At 40.6% G+C, this 16,850-nt stretch overlaps 1 protein-coding gene across 20 annotated transcripts in view; it reads left to right on the top strand.

The window, feature by feature from the left end:
* Nucleotides 1–16,850, top strand: part of TRPM3 (transient receptor potential cation channel subfamily M member 3) — a gene marked incomplete at its 3' end in the record, with an annotated part of 782,399 nt that overhangs the window by 556,902 nt on the left and 208,647 nt on the right. For all 20 annotated transcript variants that reach the window (XM_082696689.1, XM_082696696.1, XM_082696693.1 and 17 more), the window contains exon 6: nt 4,282–4,453. In XM_082696689.1, the coding sequence (XP_082552815.1) occupies nt 4,282–4,453 (172 nt within the window). The remainder of the gene's footprint in view (nt 1–4,281; nt 4,454–16,850) is intronic.

The raw sequence follows: 16,850 nt of genomic DNA, 5'->3' as shown, positions 1-16,850 counted from the left end.
CCAAACGATCCAGTGAAGTCTCCCCGTGGGTAAGAAATGTAGCAAACGGACATCAGCACATAAAAAATGTTCAGATTTTCCATGGTGTCTCTGGATGGGTCACCTCCCGGCAACTGTAATGACCCTAAAAGTACATTACATCAAGAGCTTTCACCTTCATTAATCTCTCTCCTTTTTTTTTTTTTAAGATTTTTATTCATTTTAGAGAGAGAGTGGGAGGGGGGGGCAGCGGGATAGGGAGAAAAGCAGACTCCCTACTGATTGCAGAGCCCGACTTGGGACTTGGGAACCCCTGAGATCATGACCTGAGCCAAAACCAAGAGTCCGCTGCTTACCTGACAGATCCATCCAGGTACCCCCACCTTCATTAGTTTCTTAAACATTAATTTAGATTTCATTGCTTCTTTGTTTCAGAGTCAAGATATGCAGAGGCCTTGGAACCAGGATTTAACCAGTCAGCCAGTACAAAGTGGTGTAGATGTATTAAACAGTGCAGAATTCTTCCATCTCGCCTTGAGGGACAAGAAAGGGGCAAAAATATTATTACTTAGAGGTATACTGGCCCATGATACCCAAAGAATACAAAGTATCTAAAATCTGCTTCTAAGCAGATTTCCCATCTAGGTATATATAATTCTGTATATACCAATAATGAAGGCCTTTCAGATGCCATTCAGCCTTCATCAACCCAGATTCTACATCTGAAATATGAACATGGAAAATTATTTGAGTGATTCCCTTCTTAATTCCCTCAAAGATAGTGTATAAGCTGGACCATCTTTTATTCTTAGGGGAATCATCCATTATGTATAAGCATTAGGATTTGATGCTCTCAAAAAACAGTGGCTGAGAGATGTGTTAGAGCCATCTAACACGTCTACAAGTCCAGAACGTGTCACACTTGTTCTTGCTGTGGGCTCATGTGCACACACACACACACACACACACACTTCCCAAAAGTGCTTTTTTATGAGCTCTTAACAATGCAAGTAGATGCATTACCTCCAAAATTTGTCAGAGGGAAGAATTCATTTGTATTCATGTGACACAAAGGCATGACTTTTTTTTTCCTCCGATTTGAGAAGCAACAGGAAGATATGCAAATTGTAACTCAAACAAGAATAGACTGCTGGTATGTTTGTTATGAAGAATATTAACAGGATTTTGCAGGCAAGTAGACCAACATGCATTCCTCTTGAAGCACTTGGGGAGCTCTTTCCAACTTTGTAGCTAATCCACCAATAATTCCAGAGCCTCGCCTTCTTAAATGGCCCGTGAGAGGTGACAGAGTAAAAACACGTCACGTGGTGTGTTTTGCCAACTGATTGCTAATTTTTTTTCTTTACTTAAAAAGATTGATTCAGATCTCTTGTGGAAAACAAAAGTCTGTGATTTGTCTGTCGTCATATCATTTTGGTCACTAGCTTGCAGTGGGAAAATCAGTTTGTAGTTGGTAGAGTAAAGCCAAGCTCGAGAAGGAATTCCCATTTGTAGATTGCCTGCTAGGAACCAGGCAAAGCGCCCGGTACTTTGCACCTATAATCTCATCTAACCCGCGAAGTTAAGTGGTGTTCTCACTTCCCTTTTACAGATGAAAAATGTGAGCCTCAGATTTATACAGCAGCTGGCAGAACTCATGGGATTCGGACAGATTTCCATGGCTTGTATGACCAGGATTCTCAAGGATATGGCAGAAATCTTCCTCCAATGATGATAGCAAAATAAATTAGGGCATTTTACTTACTTTCCAGTTGTATATCCCCTGTTACACAGCAGACGAAATCTCTGCCAAAATAGGACCACCTGTAACTTACCTTCATATGAGATCAAACATAACGGGGAGCAGTAAGATGAAGAAATTAAAATTCATGTGTGCTACTGTAAACTTGACCCTCTTGCCATGACTGATCCAAAGGAACAGTATTTCCAAAGAGCTGGTTTAATGTATCACAAGAAAAGAAGGTCCAAACTCAGAAGATTGATGCCCCACTGTCCTTAGAATCCTGTGGGTGAGGAAACATAGAGAATATAGTTAGATGATTTAATGCAGTTCTGTTATTCTCAGATTGTGGAAAGTATGTCAGTTGGTCCAGAATTATTTTCACAACCTTCTTCATTTGAAAATTTCGTGTTCACTGATGGGTCTTTAACTCTGTTCCCAGGAATTAAAAAGTGTGTTCTCATGTCTCATCTAGAACAAGTGTCTGGGATTCACTATGACACACTGTTTAACCTCTAGAAAATCCACTGTCCCCTGCCTCTCAAAGAAATAATTTGGGTCCTCCTCCTCTTTGGCATGGAGACTTGGGGACCCGCTCAGAAAATAGTGAAGAGTAACTAAAGCATTTTCTTTTGTCCAAAAGCACAATGCAGAGGTTCTTAAAGGATAGGAGAAAGTCCTTCTGCTAAGCCTCTTTTCTTTCAGCAAGGCATTAATATTTATTAACTTGGACTTTGCTATAGAATGAATGTTTTATAATCAAAAATGAATAACAACAAAATGGGAATTTCAGCCACAGGCGACCCACTCTTCCAGTGATAAAGAACTCGGGATGGAGTTAGCAAACCGCTGTCTCTGTATTTTGGAGGACTCTCATGCACTCATCTAGACAAAGCAGTAATTGAATACCGCTCCATTACTGGAAAATATCCAATACATTACTGGAAACAATAATCGGAAAGTTACGAGCTTCCTTTATCACTGAGAGTCAACTAAAATGAGGCTATGAATTAATGTTGTATTAATGCTACATTAACAAATAAGACATACATGAAAAGGAATGAAGGCTATTTCAAAAGCTCAAAGTTACACATTTTAAATTTAGATTAGATCAACTCCCAAGCAATTCAGAAAAGAGAGGGTCCTTTTTTTTTTTTTTTTAATTTTTAAACAAAAACATGCCTGTCTCAAGTTTTCATGTTCATTCATTCACTATGTATTGAGTAGATTCTGTGTGCCAGGCACATAGAAGTAAATTTTGAAGTCAGAATCAAGTTCTAAAAAAAAAAAAAAAAAAGACTTTTATGAGATCTCTGCTATTAAAGACTACCCTTACTAAATCACTTTGTAATTTCTTTAGCAAACTATTCAATCTTACTACAGCTTTTCGTGAGTGAGTTATTACATACTGAAAATGAATGAGAGCATCTCAACTCCATAATGAATGTACACATCACACAAAGGCACGGAAATAAAAACCCAGTAGCATGTATTTATGTTCTGTCAATTCTGATGATTCAGTATAAGGCTAACCATACCAAGCCTTGTAACAATGAGCTTGTTGAACTTTCCTTTTCATGGTCTTGAGTGGAATCTCTACTTAAATATTTTAGGAGTAGATTTCCAAAACATCATCTTGTTTCCATCATGTCTAAGCAGTGTGGGCAGGGGAACAAGCAAAGATTTTGGAATCAGACCCAGAGGTCAGTTCTGGTTTGTGCATAAGAAACTCTTGAAAAACCCATTTTACCTCCAGTGCCATTTCTCCATCTCCGGGATAAACATGAGAGCACCCACCTTGTAGGATTGTTGCAAGGATGATAGGTAATGTCTATAAAGCAACTAGAACTGGCAACCCAAACTCACAATCGATTTTGCTTTTCTTTTGATATAAAAAACTGAAAGACTTACTCTGTTTGGGATAGTATAATTCACCACAAAATGAAAATAACATAACAACAAACAAAGACAGAGATGAATATTTTGATTCACGCTCATTTCACGAGACACGTATTTGACATTCAGTATTTCCACTTAAATAAGATGTCTAATAAGATTAAGGTTGATTTTTCGAATTAACAGACCTTCAGATGACTGAATGAAAAAATCTGCCTGGCCCCCACTCCCAACCCAACCCTACTCTAGAACAATGATGGCTCTGCCTTGCCCATTGGAGTATGGACATCGTGGAGAAGAGAAAGACAAAACAAAACGAGTAAATGTTAAAATTACTTGTGGTTCATCAGCAAATGAAAAGATCGACCTCACAATGACACAATCCTTCACATGCCAGTTTTTGAGTATGGTGAGAGCACAAACTCTAGCTTCTGTATCAAACTCAGCATAGAAACATGTTATTTCTTAAGTATAATCTTGCTGTGACTGGGGAACTTTGACCATAAAACTTGCTACCCACAGTGGTGTTAGGGATATAAACTGTTTTCACTGTACCAAAGAACTGATTTATCCTTCTCTCTCTGTTTCCTCTCTGGCTGGTTCTCCTTTTCATATTTTGCTCGCTCTTTCTCTGACTGCCACCTCTTCCTTTTGAAATCCTGCAGGTTGTCCGGCCATATCAGACCATGTCCAACCCCATGAGCAAGCTCACTGTTCTCAACAGCATGCATTCCCACTTCATCCTGGCCGACAACGGGACCACCGGGAAATACGGAGCTGAGGTCAAGCTGCGGCGACAACTGGAAAAGCACATTTCTCTCCAGAAGATAAACACAAGTAAGTGGGCAGCTCTTCCCACTGCTGGGCCTCATGGGAAGCCGGTGGAAAGTAACCACAAGTGTACCATGTGGCAATATTACAAGAACTTGAGCAAGTGACAAAGAGGGACCATTATGTGTCTGCGGGGCCAGTGGTTAGAACCCGAGGAGGTTATCCGAGGGCAGAGGACTGGACATGAAAGACAAGGGATTACGTAATTAGTGGATTAGCACTCATTTGTCATTGTCTCATCTAGGGTGTATGCAGGCAGATACACTTTTCTTTCCAGACTTTTCCTACATCCTCTACACAGTACTCTAGGAGGAAACGCACCCTAGAGAAATTGTTTCCATTTGTCTTTTTTTGTTGTTGTTGGCCAGAAATTACACATATATATGATATATATTATATTATAATATGTTATATTATAATATATAATAATATATTTATTTATAAATATATTTATATATTTATTATATTATATATGATTATAATATATATCATATATATTATTATATAATATATTTTATATATTATATAATAATATTATTATTTATATATATGTATATATATTATTATATAATATTATATATAATATATATACATATATATAAATAATAATATATTATTATTATATATTATATTATATATAATATATATACATATATATAAATAATAATATATTATTATTTATATTATTATATAATAATATATATACATATATATAAATAATAATAATATTATTATATAATATATATACATATATAGGTATGTATATCTATATCCACACTATATATATCGTATTATAAATCTGCCTATGCTTAGGAATTTCAAGACAACTGGCATTCTCTAAACAAAAGTACTCTGTGTACCCATTTTCATAAACTTTGATTCTGTGTTTTAATTCTGTGTTATTTATTCATTGTCTTTAAATATTTGTGTTTAGATTTATGTGCATGTTTATGCACACTACATAATCCGTATCTGTGGTGGGTTTACTTAAATTACCTCTGAAGTACGCGTGCATTCTATGCTGTATTTAGTGTGCCCACAGTGAACTGTGAAAAGGTAACACTGTGAAAACAGCAGTGCTCCCCAAATCACTACGTAGCTTGTGTGTAAATGTAGCAGAGGTAGAAAAGTCATCTACCATGTCTCCTCACAATATTTTAATTTGTTTCCACAAAGCAAACGTTGAGGAGGATTCGTGGCAAGCTCAGACTTTAGGGGTAATTGTTTGTCTCATCAGGGCAACTTGGACCTAATTGATCCAACTTTCAAAGCCTGCAGTTCTAAATAACAAACAATTCTCTTTGGCGGGATAAGTTTCCAGACGCTCAGGGTGCTGTGATTCAGCCTGTCTGAATGGTTGCCCCCTGGTCTTTTCTCTGTATCTGTCTGGGGGGCGGGGGGTGGTTTCCTTACCAGAACCACGTTCCTTCCAGAACTGGAACGTTCGCCCTGTCAGATCACACCTTCTCTCTCTTACACATGTTGCCGTCCCAACGCTTAGGAGCTACTCCTGTTTTGTCTTTTTCACAGGGGTGTCTAGAATAGTACCTTTGGTCTAGGCCTGAAGTCCAGCTTGTATTAGGAAACTGTCTTCTATCCTAGAATCCCCAGCTGTCTTTGGAAAGAGAAAACAGGATTATCCTAAGCTAGATGTCTTTTGGGGGGAGGGGGGAATAGAAGAGACTAGAAAATCGATCCAGAAATTGGCAGAGATCAAGTGTAACAAAGCACTCTAACCAACGGGTAGTAGGTTTTGTAGTACTGAAGTTGAATCGTATTACAGTAGCAGAGAGAAAAGGCCAGTGTTATTTTATGAGTGATACCTCCTTAGATTTTGACTTCTTATACACCATCGGGTTGAGAATGAGAACCTCAATGGGAGTGACTTGAAAGACACGGGATGGAGGCAGGACAGACAAAGAGCAAATTCTGGGTCAGATTCAGGGTTCCGATGAGGCAGAACCTGTCCAGACCAGGAAGCCTGTCATGGGGCCGGGCACCGGTGGCAGCTGGGCCAGTTAGTCAGTGGTGAGGAGGAGAACTAGGTACATGGTGGTGTAAGTTATACACCCAGCTCGGGGGTGCTGGGGGCGGGGACAAACCTGCCAAGTTCTGTCTGCCAAGCTCCGTGCCCTACAGGCTGCCCGAGGAAGGGATGCTGTTTTCCTAACTGGTCATCTTAGAGGGAACATCTTTTTATAATTTATCTTCCTGGTGGGGGGGGTGGGGGTACCTTTCTGGTAAAGCTCCTAGAGGCGCTCTCCATGGGAGTAGCCTACGGGGGGACCCGGAGAGGCTCCCTTACAGTGACCTGGCCACAATGAGGTGCAAAGCCCAGAAACATGGCGTCAAAGAGCAGACCAAGGCGGGTCAGGACGTCAGGGATGCTGGAAGAGGCGGGACCCCCTGCACACGCCTCACGCCATTCAGAGAGACCGTGGACCCTCGCTAGCTTACCAAGGCAGGTAGCAGCACATGGAAACATTGACGAGTGGGGACCCAGTCAAGGGTCTAGGGCAAAAAGTAGGGGAGAAGCATGCACAGCTGCAGAGCTGAGGCACAAGGTCAGAGAAGCAGGCCAGAGACTCTCAAACTGCTCCAAGTCCATAAGTAGGATTAGGTCTGAAGTAAGGGGTGAGCCCCCCGAGTGGGTTAGGTGATGGGAGCTGGAATGAGGGTGGGGGCAGGGGAGCCCCATGGTCATTGGATGTATCGTAATTTATAAGCATAACTTTCCTCCCTGCTTTGAGATACTTACTTGAGGATTTTCAGAAACCCATAGGTTCCCATTGAATAAAAATAATTACATGGGAGGCAGAGGTTAAAGACCCCCAGAGGAGGTCTCTGGGGTCAGAGGAGGTAGAAAGGCTCAGGGTCGCAGTTTGCCCACAAACTATAGTGAGAGACGCCGGGAGTTAGCTTTCACACCAGTTCTGTCCCTGAGCTGAATCTGAGAGGGTCATCACCTCGTGCCAGGTGCCTGTCTCTGATTTGTCACTAAATGTCCCCTGCTGAATATCCTCAGCATGTTTCTCATTCAAGTGCCTTTCCTCCTCATCACTTGGGGGTGACCTGCCTACCACAGTGGCCTTTCAACAAGTCTGTTTCTGACTCAAGTAACATAATCTTCTGAAGGATATTTTCCTTAAAGATTAAGTGAGTCTTGCTCAGGAGAACTTTCAACCCTCTCTCATCTAAATGACACTCATTGATGATAATGTGTCGCAAACACCAGTCCCTTCCATATGTCTTGGCACCCCGAGCCTCCATTATCTCTTCTCTTCCCCACCCTCCACTCATTCCTGGTGTCAGCGGTCCCTTCTGAAGTATTGTCACCGGTTCCTGAAGGTCTTTGTTTTTAAAGGAGAACCCTTTGGTTGGACATGAGCAGTGACCTGCTTTGGAACACTTTTCCACCGGCCACTTGCTATACTTCAAATATCATGTGCACAGCCTTTTAGGGTCCAGATAGTTCTTGAACTCCCGTTACAGACCGGTCATGGCTGAGGTCTGGGAAAGCAGCTGTCGACAGTTCATTGAGTTTAACTGCAGAGGGGTTGAGTAGTAGGTTAAATAAGGAAACAAATAAATACGTGATGTCTGGTAGTAAAAAGAACTGTTAAGAAAAAGAGAGCAGAGGAAGGTATAGGACCGGACCTGCGTGGACAGGTTTGCACGCACCCGCGCCTGTGCATTGAGAGGCTGCTGTAAGGTAGTCAGGAAGGGCCTCTGTGAGGAGGTGACATGGAAGCAGAGACCTGAATGAAGTCAGGGATCCCACTGCGGGGAGAACATTCTGGAAGGGAGCGAAAGTAGGGACGAAAGCCCTGGGTGTTCCAGAAAGAGCAAGGCATTTGTAGAGAGCTAGGGTTTATTCTAACGGAATTGTGATCTGGCACATTCCACGATCTCCTTTCCAGTTTAGAACCTCACTCTGCTGCAGTGTGCAGAGACCAGACTGAGGTGGGAGCAAGCTGTCCAGCAGGGAGATGTTTTGGGAGGAATAATGCGGGTGGGAATGAGCGCACTTTGAAATAGAACTTTAGTAAGAGGGGAAGTAAAATGTGGTCGGATTCAAATGTTGCATAGATATCTTCTTAACTGGGCTTTTTAAAAAAATATAAAATATATATAAAATAAAATTTACCATTTGAACCATTTTTGAGTATACAGTTCAGTGACAGTAAGTACATACACATTGTTGTGTGACCGTCACCACTGTCCATTCCAGAACATTGTCCTCATTCCACACTGAAATTCTATGCCCATTAACACTGCCTCCCCTTTCCTCCCTCCCTTCAGCCTCTGGGAACCACTCTTCTACTTTGTATCTTTGTGAATCATTGGATCATTGGATGTATCGTAATTTATAAGCATAACTTTCCATGATCATTGGATGTATCGTATTCTATTCTAGATGCCTCATATGAATCATACATCCTAAGATATATCATGCAGGTAGAACTCGGGAGGACTTGCTAATGAATTGGGCTTCCATGGTAAGGAGTAGACACACCAAGTAAAAGCTGCGAGGCCATTCTTAGCAACACTGGTAGATTCTTAAAAAGGGGCAGGCAGAGCTAGGGAGAGCTCCAAACAAGTAAGCTTTTGCAGGGAAAAAAAGGCGGGGGGAATCTCTGGGGGAATCAGAACAAAGGTGATGAGATTCAGTGCACGAATAAAGAAGTCGGCCTTTGGACATGGCCACCTTCTCCCTGCATCGCAGGAGGGAAGACAGAGCATATGGGCACAGACATGGGTAGGACATTTTCTGCTGGGATGATCAGGTGCTTCTCTGTAGATAGTTTCTTTATGAGTAAAAGAATACAGGAGGTCGTCAGCAAACATCAGTGTGGAAGGAAGGGAGGGAGAGAGATTAGGGAGCGCAAGGCACTACAGTTAATGTAGAGACAGGGAGAATGTTGGGACAGGGAAATGTAGCTTTACCCCACAGCATCCTGGCCCCATCGGGTATTTTGGTTGTGAATTTTGAGAGCCATGGATCGCTAGGGTGTGTGTTTTCTTTGCAGCCGTGTTCAGCTCAAGCAATAGAACAGACATAAAATTGGGTTAAGCACCTGCTGGGATTTTGCCTGGCAAGTAAGAGGGAGAGAGAAGCAAAGGAGTGAGGCTGTTTGACTCTGTAATCCTATATACCTATATCCCAGAAGTGTCATCTGTGTCTGTGGACGAAAGCAATGGTGTAGTTGACATTCATAAGAACATAAAGTCATTCATCTCAAAGATCAGACTGCAGTGCAGGGAAGTGAGTTGGGATTATCAAAGGGGACCCACACCTTTCATTAATATTGCCAAGCACCATATACTAAGTTTGAACTATTTAAATTTAAAAAATGGTAGATAATAAAAAATTCCTTATATTAAAATATTTTATTGCTATTCACATATTCACATAAATTGAGGCAACTTAACACATTGCTGGGAACACAGTTGCTACTCGGGAAATATGTATTAGCTGAAAGACTACCAAGGGGCTGTTCTAGAAAGTAGCACATAAGCAGCCTCATGGGACTTTCAAACCCTAAGTATATCTTGTGTATCCATTTTTATTGTTAAAGCATTTCACATACAAAAAAGTTGGAGAAGATTATAATAACCCACCATGACTGGCACCCAACCTCCACATTTACCAGCCCATGGCCAAGCTTAGAATCTCTCTATACATACCTACCTATATCCTCCTCTGGATAATTTTGAAGGAAATCTAGACAGCATATCATTTCATCCATAAATATTCCAGTACCAAAGCATTTCTCCTAGACTCTGTTTCTGGATCTGTGAACCCTGGTTAAAGGAGTTGACATAGGAGTCAGCATATGAAAGTATTCTAACACGTGGCTGTCCAGAAACACCGGTTCCCTTCTTGCCTTCTTGGTGGTACAGTGGTCCCCCACTGCCAGGGAACCATGTCCTGTGTTGATATAGCCTGGATGACATGGGTTTCAACCTGAGACCAGACCCTCTCATTTGAAACCTGCAAGAGTCAAGAGAATTCATCACAATGTGTGTGTGTGTGTGTGTGTGTGTTTGTATATTTTCTCTTCTCTTCTTTTGTTTTGTTTTGATTTGTTTTGTTTTTTAACCACAAATCAGACCTGGCTCTCCTTGTTAAAGAGGAACCATGTATGTCTATAGTTAATGGAAAGATCCAAAGAGAAAAAAATGAGGGCTCAAAATTATGTTCTGGAACATATCATCAAGCCTCTGTTAACATGATTTGTTGAAGAGTAATTGATTTAAAATCTTAACCATTGCAGCAATAACCAGAAAACCCTTTTTTTCTTTTTCTATATTGTAGAAAGTGTATTCTACACTGTAGTTGTTCCTTCTGCCCGAATAAGCAGAGTGTGATGGAGATTCAAGCCATTCAAGTGTCTTAGAGCAGTCCTTGGTAACTCTCAGTTAGGGCCATTGAATACTGTACTTGGTAGCGGTGTCAGATTTCGGGCTAAACATGAATCATTCCAGAATATATCTTACACTTTAAATTTTCTTCTCATAAGTTATCATTTTATTCAAAAAGGGGATTGAAGGAAGACGAGAGAAATCTAGTTATCTTTGGGCTCTATTTGATTAAAATGTTACTCTTTTGTTATTTGAATTTTGTTTCAGGATTGCCCAAATGCAAAATTTTATTCAGATTGCATATCTAATGATATTGTGAACATCCACTTAGGCTGTAGGAAATTTCATTATGAAGCTAGAAATTTCTAACTTTGTCATGTCCATGCTCTAAAGTGAAATCTATGTCAGACTAAATCCAGTCTAAGGGATTATGTGCCCGTGACAGTCATCATAGATACGTTTACTTTGTGATATTAATTAATGGGGGTGTCTGGGTGGATTTAGGTTTCCATAACCAATACTTTTGCTACTGTCGGGGTTTGCCTGAGAGAGAATTTGTTTCTCCGCATTTTCTCTGCCCCAGAGTACTGACTGACATTTGCGCATAGCCTCGTCTGAGGAGGACGCCAGGAGTACTTTCTCTAAAGCAGCCGCTTAAAATGGGCTTGGTATTTCTGAGTAAACAGAGCGGCAGAAACGATGGCAGAATTCATAAAGCATAATCACATTCGATATTTGAAGATATTGCTATTTAGAATTCTGTAGGAAAAATACGTTTTATTATGCAGTCCCTAAGCCAACACACCTATTTATATATGATTATCTGCTTACTCACCCAAACTAACAAAAATAATAATAAGAATGTCTTCCAACAGTATAGGACATCATCCCTAATAAATTATGCCTTACTGTGGAAACAAATATATCCCCTTTCCGCCGAGTTATAGGCTCCATGAGCCATAGAACCTTCTAAGGCCCAAAGTGAGTCAATACTGGTAAAGTCCTATTGGTTCCAAAGGATTTTATTTTAAAAAGCTCATCTCAACATGGATGGAACTAGAGCGTATCATGCTTAGCGAAATAAGTCAAGCAGAGAAAGACAACTATCATATGATCTCCCTGATATGAGGAAGTGATGATGCAACATGGGGGCTTAAGTGGGTAGGAGAAGAATAAATGAAACAAGATGGGATTGGGAGGGAGACAAACCATAAGTGACTCTTAATCTCACAAAACAAGCTGAGGGTTGCTGGGGGGAGGGGGGTTGGGAGAAGGAGGTGGGATTATGGACATTGGGGAGGGTATGTGCTTTGGTGAGTGCTGTGAAGTGTGTAAACCTGGCGATTCACAGACCTGTACCCCTGGGGATAAAAATATATGTTTATAAAAAATAAAAAATTTAAAAAAAAGACATTAAAAAAAATTAAAAATTAAAAAAAAAAAAAAGCTCATCTCTATGACACGACGCACATCAATTTAAAGCAGATTGTTCTCATGAAATTTCCATAATCGGAAATAAGTAATCATGACTGCATCATTGATATCCTCCTTCCTTTACCACCATTTGGGTGATAATTCTTTTTTTTTTTTTTTTAAAGATTTTATTTATTTATTTGACAGAGAGAAATCACAAGTAGATGGAGAGGCAGGCAGAGAGAGAGAGAAGGAAGCAGGCTCCCTGCCAAGCAGAGAGCCCGATGCGGGACTCAATCCCAGGACCCTGAGATCATGACCCGAGCCGAAGGCAGCGGCCTAACCCACTGAGCCACCCAGGCGCCCTGGGTGATAATTCTTAAACATGGCTTACAACTAGGGTGACCCGGCCTCCCCAGGAGGCATTTAAAAATATCAGGAGGCCTCCAGGTTGACACGATTTCTGGTGCTCCAGAATGACATGAGAGAAGAGGCAGGGATGTTGATATTCTGCCTTGGGCAGAACCGTTTCACGTGAAGACCTGGGTGCCCCCAAGGCCAATCACATCCTTCAGGAAACACTACTGCCAATATGTTTCCATGAGTTTTCTTTTTGTTTGTTTGGTTGTTTTTGTTATTTTTGCTGTTTTCCAAATCTTCCCAATAGCCCACACCTGACATGTCGAGACCACACCATGATACTCTATTCTAGTCTAAAGACACACAGACAAGGCAGCAATAGTGAGCTAGCAATGAGGTTTAAAATCTTTAACCACCGGTGAGGACAGTGGTTTCTGAATCCAACAGCATCCACTGGATGTCCTCCCTGGCCTGCCCTTCCGATCCTAATGTCCTTGCCATTGGGAAGTTCTTCCTTCTGTCTGACTTCATGGGCCCTGAATCCCTTCTATCCAGGGTGAGGACCAAAGCCATTGTCTGAGCCCAAGCTCCGGGCATACTCGAAAACTATAAATGGACTTGAGCTGACCTTTCTGCCCTATTGGCTATTAGGAAGCTATTACTCATTTGAAGAGACACACTGACTTGCTTAACCAGCAGAACCAAGACTCTCGACGTAGATCAGTATTTCCAGCTCAGCGGCACCCACTCTGAGTACCACGGCTTTACATTTCAGGCTCAGTGACTCCAGAAATGTGCTTCATCCCAGGAGCTCTCCTGTCAGAGTCCCTGAGATTCAGAGAAAGCCCACAGCCCACGGTTATTAGCTGGTGTGGGGGCAGACACAGAGAGGGGGCTGCTTTACCCAGAGGCTCCTGCAAAAGCCTACTCAGTAGAATGCATTGCAACGAGGAATGCATTAATAAATCAAGGCTCTAGTAGAATAAGGAGTTTTGAAATTGAAGACAAAGAGAACTCTAATTTTTAATCTATAAATTACTGAGAATCTGGGGGGAAGTAAGGGAGCAGGGCGGTAATAAAAATCTCGAGGGAATGAATAAATCAATGGTATAAAACTCCATGAAGCAGAGCTTTTTAAAAATTCACATTTCATTTCTGGTATATATTTCTCACTTCCCTGGACTATAGACTCCTTATATGTATTTTTTTTATTGTTAAATTATGAAACCACATTAAGCAGGAGATTTAACATAGATTGTCAAAAGAGTACTATTGACTTCCTCAATTGATTACCAACCTCTCGAACACCCAAACTAACGATGTTAGGCATAGCAAGTGCTCAATAAAGAGTCACGGTTGGGCATGAAAGAAGTTTTAGTGATTTGGTTCAGTCCTATTATTATAAGAAATGGGTAGGATATACAACTTCAAAACAATTCTAAAAATATTTTAGTAATGGCAGCATCATTGAAGTAAGCATATAGTTTTCCAGGAGGCTATTTTAAAAGGATTGTAGACATTTATATATAAATAAATAGTATATCCTAAATACGATACATATTACTTATTTTATTCTTATTATGATTGTTAAGTCAGTCTCATTTCTTTGTATTTCTACCAAATACAGAGAGGTTAAGCCTGAAGTGGTAAACAGTAGAACAGAGAGGGAGACGAGCTTATAGCCAAGGAAAGCTGTAATGTATGAGTGACGTAAAAGGTTGTTTTTTTTTTTTTTTTTGAGAGTTTTCCATTTTGGAGTAGGTTAGCTATCCATCCATACAGTAAGAGGTTAGAGTTGGTAGACCATTGGGTCCCTTGCCCACAGCTGGCATTGCAAACCTAGCATGACTTTTCCCACCGAGCCTTGATTCAGCTCATAACCATTTTGCATTCATTAAGACACGGGTTCTGCTGCTGTAACAAAGACTCAAAACACTGGATGCCTAAAAGAGACAGGATTTTTTCCCTTATTTTCATGTGATTCTGAACAGGAGTCCAGATTTAATGTAGCGGCCTCATGGAGTTGAGAACTCAGATTCCTTTTCTTTTCCTCTCCAGTCTGTCTTCATGGTCCATGGGAGCTCCCCATATCTTCTACTTTCAAGCCAGAAAGAGTCAGGAAAAAGGAGCAAGGGGACATCACACCCTTTCCCTTTAAAGTCACCATGAGGAAGTCATACAAACCATTTTGGCTTCCATCCCGCATGGCACTGTTTGGTCCCACATTCACACCTAGCTAAAAGGAGGTGTGAAAATGTAGTCTTTATCCTAGTCAAATACATCTCAAGCTAAAATCCCATCACTTTGAAGGAAGGGAAAAATAGATACTGAGGTAGAGCCAGTAGTTTTTGCCATCTCTTTTCAGATTGTTGTTAAGGAATGGCTGGAGTTGTCACATAAGATAAACGTTATCTGCCACTCACAGAGAAGATATGCCTGTTACGGTTCCAATATGTTCACTGGGGAGCCTTGTCCATAAACAGTTCCTGTGGCGCAGGCTTCCTACCCCGCTCTTTCTCTCTCTACCTGTGAGTCTCTCCGTGATTGGTAGTTGCAGAGTCTTGCCCTGGATCTGGAAATTGCAATGTCTGCTTGCAGCTGGATGGAGACAAGATTGTCTACAATTAAATAGCTTATCTTGGACCATTCTGGTTTCATTAACATCTTAAGTTAAGTATCTCAGGTAGAGCTCCTACGCCTCAGAGTAACTGCAGACACTGTGCTATGCATAACGCACGTATAACTTGTAATGGGTCCTTAATGGAGGCACAAATTTTGTTACACATCATTTAGTAACATTTTAAATCCCAAATTATTAAAAATAAATCAGAAGATTCCATGTTTCCATGACGCTGTACTCTTGATACAAACGTTTCAAAGATAAATCCCGGAAAGTAATTCTCATGTGACTGACACTTGGCTGTCACCTTGGTGGTAGGGAAGAGAGTGGAGATTGGTCGGCCCCTCAAAGCCATAGGTTCCACTAGGACTTCAGCCCTGTTGAGAGCAAAGGACAAAGGAGCTGTCTTAGGGAATAAGAATACCCCCTCTGCACCGTCCAATCTGTTGCAGAAACATTTGAGGAGACCTGATGAGCAGATGGGTTTCTCAGGGACTGAAAACCTTCTTATGCCAATTATCCTATATGATCTTCCTACATTTTAATAACCCCTAAGTGATAACTAATAATATGGCAAGATACATCTAAAGGGCCCTTAAAATGTTTTGAAATTCAGTAAATACAGAATTGAGACTCTTTGGGACACTGACAGTTACAACAAGATTAATTCATGAAGCTTCTTATAATAAATAGTAAATTGGGTCACCTTGTTTTAGAGACCAAGATATGCATATTCCTTGTTCATCCAACCATAGTTTTTCTTTTGAGTTTAGTTTGTGTTATTCAATAAAACCCTAGAGGTAGAGCTGCAGACAGTTGGAATTACCTTCTAGCTTCCTAACTGAATGGAGGTAGGAGGATCTAATGCCTTACAGATTGGATGAAACCGCAGGCAGGTGCTTTGAAAACAAACCTCACCTTTCCTCTTCAGATACTCCATATGTGGAACTGTTACTTTCCTTGGTTTCTGCCTACCGTGGTATCTCTTCACTTCTTCTTTTAGTACTACCAAACTCAGAGCTGTCGTGACTCATCCATTCACACGAGCCGAGCTGCTGTAGAAAACAAATTCAGTGCTTAGAAGGGCTGTTAGAAAATACTAGTTCAAAAAAAAAAAAAAAAAAATGGCGAAGGAAAGCAAATAGTTGTAACCATGACAGAGAGCTAATTTCCATCATACACAAAGGACACCCACAAATCCAAAAGAAAAATTCTATAAAAATGGGCAAAATCTATCAACAGGAGGATCACAGGGAAGAATGTACCAATTTCCTCACTCGAAACTAAAGAAATGAGAGGTAAGACAGTGAAATGTATTCAGCCAATTCACTGGCAAAAAACAAAGTTTACGATTATCTACTGTCAAGACGTGTATATAGAAATAGGCATTATTTGTGTGTGCCAAGGTGGGGAATCTCATTTGGCTACCTCTTTTAAATTTTAAATGTGCATACCCCTTAGCCATGTATTTTTACTTCTACAAATTTATTCTATTCATATTTCTTATAGTATTTTTGACCCAAAGATTCATGAGTAAGTGACGAATTCAATTTTATGTAAACATATAGCGAAATACTTTGAAGTTATGAATAACGCACTAACTCTCTTTGGGTTCGTATGGAAAGATATCCAAGGGTATTTTTT

This window comes from Mustela nivalis, assembly GCF_964662115.1.
Source record: "Mustela nivalis genome assembly, chromosome: 13".
Taxonomy (NCBI): Eukaryota; Metazoa; Chordata; class Mammalia; order Carnivora; family Mustelidae; genus Mustela; species Mustela nivalis.
The sequence above is the reverse complement of the archived record's forward strand: the minus strand, read 5'-3'. Positions and strand labels throughout refer to the sequence as shown.